Genomic DNA, 5,538 nt, shown 5'->3' on the forward strand with positions numbered 1-5,538 from the left:
ATGGATCCAGTTGTGTGCAAGTTAAAAACTGTAAGTACTCTATTCTTAAATGAAATTAAGGAGTAATTCATTTCTTATTTCAGTTTAAAGATTTTCTTGAACTGTACAATAAAATGACCGAAATGTGCTTTAAAAGGTGCGTCGACAATATGTACACAAGAAAATTAGATCAGGATGAAATTGCATGCGTGGACGATTGTTCGCAAAAGTTTATATACTTTAACAACAAACTTATGCAGAACTTTATCCAAGCTCAAACGGAAAAAGCAAATTTACGAGCGAAGGAAGCAGAAGAACAGCAAAAACTTGCTGAAGCTGAACAAAAACAGAACCAGCAGAAGGAAGTCTTAGATAAAGAAATGGCAGAGCCTGTAGGAAACCGAGAAATTACAGTTTCTAGTAGTTGATTGAAAAAACAATTTTTGTCTGACATTGAATACCGATAAAATCATTTATTATTCATCCCTTTCAGAAATGTTTTGTAGGAGAATTTGTCTTGTTTCTGTGTAACTGAACAGAAGTGAAGAGTTTGGGAAGATTTTGTACTGTAGAATAGTTTTTGTGGTGTATCTTGAGTAGAATATGAAATATAAATCTGTTATTGTTAGATGTATAGTTTGTTGAAATAAAAAAAATTAATTAGGAAATCAAAATATTATATGCAAGGTAACCTTATTTAAGACTTTCTCAAAATTCTAAAAACAAAAATGTTGTTCTTTTAATTACATAATAAATTGACAAGTGTATTCTCTAAAATTCAGCATACTAAAATATCATAGATGAATAAACAAACCCTGTATTTTGAATGTTAAACCAAAAAGTTTGATTAATCTTTAATGAATGTGATGAAGCTGAAAATTATTATAAACATTATAAAACAGAAAATTAATGTATAAACTTTGATTTTGAATTCTAGTTCCTTGGGAGGAACTAGTTCCTTAGTTCTAGTTCCTCCAGAGGAATAGTTCCTTGAACTAGGTCTTTAGTTCACAATAGTTCCCGACTAATATTGACATCCCCCTTGCTTGCTAATGCGTTTCGTTGTCAGTCAGAACTATTCACAGTATGTATGATCTATATAATTTTTATAATGTTCGGAGATATAACGAGACGTGTAATTGTGTATGTTAAAAACATATAGGTAAGTTTTATTGCAGATAAAAAAAAATAAAAAGACTCAAATCAGAATTTAAAAAACTATATCACAAATCAGTTGGGGCAAATATATTACAAAAATTTTACGAAAAATTGCGTTTTTCCTCACTTCAACCTTTTTGTTTTTGTCTAAAAATTCAGAATATCTACTTCGTTTTATAAGATATTTCTTAATCTTTGGGACCTAAAGTGAAACATTCCCATAAAATATTTAAAAAACAAACTAAAAATCAAAAACAGTATCCACGACAATTTTCTGTGGTAATTACGCCGCGCCGGCTGTGGCAATAGACAAGGCCGAATCCATCGTCATCGCCTTGTATTATATCTCGGATCTGCCGACTGAATAGATTCCCGTGAACTAGTCTTTTAATAGTTCCTCTATGTCCGGATCCGATAACATATGGCTGGCTCTCCCCACGCCTGCCTAGCATCAATCGCGCTGGCTGATCCATACGTAAACTAGTCTTTTATTTAGTTCCTCTAGCTCCTTTAGGTCCGGATCCGATAACATACGGCATACAGCTGGCACTCCCCACTCCTGTCTAGCATCAATCGCGCTGGCTCGATCCGTTCGTACGTAAACTAGTCTTTTATATGGTCTTTTATTTAGTTTAGTTCCTCTAGGTCCGGATCCGATAACGTACGGCTGGCACTGCCCACTCCTGCCTACCATTGGGCTACGCGCGCTAGCCGATCCGTCGACGTCGCATATTATTCTATATCGGTCACAGTCTCGATCCCGGAACAGGTCCTGAGGAACTAGTTCCTTTCATTCGGAATAGTTCATTGGAACTAGTTCGTTCACGAACTACATATTTCTAATTTGAAATAGTAAATTAAACACACCTCAATTTTTGATTCACCCCATATACAGTGTGGCACACCTCATTCACCTCGGTTAATTATACAAAAACCGAAAGATGTAGAAACAAAATATTTTATGGGTATATGTGGGAAGGCAACATGCATAATTTAAAATTATTTTGAAATGTACAGGGTGTGTCAGACTAACTAAGATTCATACCAAAGTAATATTTTTTCTTATGACACAGCCGGTATTTTATTTCATTTTTGGATCTTTGGACACAAAATAAGGCATTTATTATAAGGATTTAATATATTTAAAAGCTTTGGTTTTTGAGATATTTAAATATGCAGGCTATAACAAAAATGTGTCTCAACGCCCTGTACATTACCTTTCAGATTTAGTTCTTGTGCTTAAAGGTAGAAAAATAAACTTTACAATTTAACTGCTTCCTTAAATTTATACAGGGGTATCAATTTTTTTTAAAGAAGTTTTTATGTAAAATAAATATTTAAAATAGGTCAGCAATTTTTGGTACCCCTGTATACATTTAAGGATGCCAATCAACCTTTTCAGGAAAGTTTATTTCTTTACCTTTAAACTCAGCACAAAAATTAATTCTGAAAAGTAATGTACAGGGTTTTGATAATTTTTTCTATTACAGCATAAAAATTAAAATATCTCAAAAACCAAAGTTTTTAAATATATTTAACCCTTGTAATAAATACCGTTTTTGTAGGTCCAAGAACCCAAAAATGAAATAAAGTACAGGGTGTTCCGTCAGAAAAAATATAACTTTGGTATGGATCTTACTTCTGACAGACCCTGTACATTTCAAAATCATTTTAAATTATGCACATTGTCTCCACACATATACTCAAAAAAATATTGTTTCTATATCTTTCCGTCTTCGTATTATCAACCGAGGCGAATGAGGTGCGCCACCCTGTATACCGTGCAATGTACTGTAATTTAGTACAACTAGTTTTGAAAAGAACACTATTATAAATTACTCGCGTGTACCAGCGACTTCGTTCGCGTCGAATTAATCATTTGTAATGGTGATGATAAAGCAAAGCAAGAATTTCCATTAACATACAAATTGGATAAAATTTTCTCACATTTATGTCAGCATGAGAAAAAACAATATGGCGATATTATTATATAACTTGGTAATATTTGAGGGGTAGTTTCATCTCGTTGGAATTTGACTTTCGAAAAAATCCGTTTGCCAAAAATAAGCTTTTTACGTCAAGCAGTTTAATCAGAATCGTGGTTAAGAAATTACCCAACTTTTTGGAACACCCTGTATGATTTTTTAAAAAATTTCAAAATATGTAAAAAACCAAATCAATTATGCTTGTCCAAGCGTTTTCCCGAAAGACTAGCAATTTTTTAAATAACAAATATTGTAATATTTGAGGGGCGTTTTCACCCTGTTGGAATTTAAGATTCGAGAAACCCCTCCTTATCGAACCTCTACACCCCCACATCAATCCGTTTACCAAAAATCAGCTTTAAACGTCAAGCAGTTTAAGCAGAATCGTGATTACTCAATGGTTATATTTTATGTAACACCCTGTATAAATTTATAAAAAATCTTAAAATATGTAAAACAACAAAATAAAATATAGGTACTTGTTTAAGAGTTTTTCCGAAAAACTCACCGGTTTTCAAATAAAAAATATTTGAGGGATAGTTTCACCCCCTTTAGAATTCGAGTTTCGAAAAATCCCTTCTTATCGAACCTCTACACCCTAAAGTCAATCAGTTTTCCAAAAATCAGCTTTTTACGTCAAACGCTTTAAGCAGGATCATGATTAATCAATGACCAGATTTTTCGAAACACCCTGTATACATTTTTAAAAAATCTTAAAATATGTAAAAAGACAAAATAAAATATACGTGTTTAAGCGTTTTTTCGGAAACTTGACCGTTTTTAAATAAAAAATATGGTAATATATGAGGGGTGGTTTCACCCTCTTGGAACTGAAATTTCGAAAAATCCCTTTTTATCGAACCTCTACACCCTAGAATCAACATGTATGCCAAAATTGAGCTTCTTAGGTTGAGTGGTTTGAGCAGGATCGTGATTAAACAGTATGTCAGTCACTTAAGGATTTTATATATTAGTATAGATTTACACAATCAGGTATAATTATTGAAATAAAATTGTGAAGTTATGTCGAAACCAGTTAAACTTAAGTAACTGCATTGTTGTATAGTATATAGAACAATATAACCTGTTAAAATAATCAAGTTTTTATCTAGTTCCGGTATATTCGGAAGTGACGCCATTTTAAAAATATTTTAGCCCAAACGACCCCCACGAAAATACTTAAGCCCCAAATTGTCAGATTTTTCTTAAATCTACCTACCTTCCTCATTCCTGTATACAGATCTAGAAGAAACAATGAAAATATCAGCTTTATATGTAGAAACGTTTTATTTATAAATTTAAACTTTTTAAGTTAAATATTTAGTAAACAGTCTATTAAAAAATAAAGAATGAAACAAAGAAAATATAAAAAGTCATAAAAAAGGAATTTACTACAGGATACATCATACATATTTATATACAACATATTAACTCGAGTGTACTTCTTATAAACAAGGATTTCTAAACACGTGCCAATTAGAAAAAAGAATTAAAACAATTATTTTTGTTTAAACATTGTTCTATTTTATTACATGTTGCATATTTATATCTTCTTGTATATTCAATAATAGTATAGAAATATTAACAGTGAACATAGAAAACATGGGATGTTGAATAAAAACTGCATAATTATTATATTAATTTTTACAGGGTGTTCCAAAAAACATATGTTCCATTCTGTTTTGTTTCGTAGCTACAGGGGTTTAAAGTCTATATTTTTAGTATTAAAATATGTCGCACTTATAGTAACTTTTACTATAAAAGAACGTGGAAGAAAATTATAATTGTTGATATATAAAAAAAAATTATGTTTACTTCCGGAATCTCCCCACAAGAGATGACACGTTTTTTGAAACACCTTGTATGAAAGACTAAATTGGCATTTTCAATTTCTACTAAAATAAATATCCTGAAACCTTAAACTTACTATACAGTGTTTATAAAAAAAAACAGCGATAGACATAGAACAGATCGAGATAAAAAGTGTTATTTCTAAACCTATTATGACGTCTTTGTATTCCATGACATGGCAGATTGAAATAAGGGCTAGATTTTACAATTCCATCCTAACAAATTTTTAAAATTAATAATAAATACAATAACCTCTCAAATTGACTCATTTTTAACAATCAAGCTACTTTAAGACCTCTCTTTTAAGTAAACCATCACAAGATTTTTATTAAAAACTATGAACAATTATTCTACACCCAATAATTAGTACAGTAAAAAAATTCAATAAGTTTTAAAACAGGGAAACGCCAAAAAATAGTGCCTTTTAAAACGAAATCCTTGTTTACAAAGACAAATGAAAACGTTTACATTATATGGTCTACCTACATATAAATTAAACTATATTTTTTACAAGGTTCCTAACCTTGAGGTGTGTGTCGGAACATATATCCTGCTAATAATGACG

General features: G+C 31.2%; 1 protein-coding gene across 1 annotated transcript; it reads left to right on the forward strand.

The window, feature by feature from the left end:
* On the forward strand, positions 1-407 carry LOC115878193 (mitochondrial import inner membrane translocase subunit Tim10B). The gene is made up of 2 exons (XM_030894604.1): positions 1-30; positions 84-407. Exons 1-2 carry the CDS (start codon positions 1-3, stop codon positions 405-407), a joined length of 354 nt encoding a protein of 117 aa, XP_030750464.1.
* Positions 408-5,538: the final 5,131 nt, after the last annotated feature.

This window comes from Sitophilus oryzae, unplaced genomic scaffold (genome assembly GCF_002938485.1).
Source record: "Sitophilus oryzae breed Bouriz unplaced genomic scaffold, Soryzae_2.0 scaffold_1502_pilon_pilon, whole genome shotgun sequence".
In the NCBI taxonomy this organism is placed as follows: domain Eukaryota; kingdom Metazoa; phylum Arthropoda; class Insecta; order Coleoptera; family Curculionidae; genus Sitophilus; species Sitophilus oryzae.

Coding starts and splice junctions, on each gene's coding strand:
- LOC115878193 (XM_030894604.1), top strand. CDS start 1: ATGGATCCAGTTGTGTGCAAGTTAAAAACT. Junction 31..83: donor TTGTGTGCAAGTTAAAAACT/GTAAGTACTCTA, acceptor TTCTTATTTCAG/TTTAAAGATTTTCTTGAACT.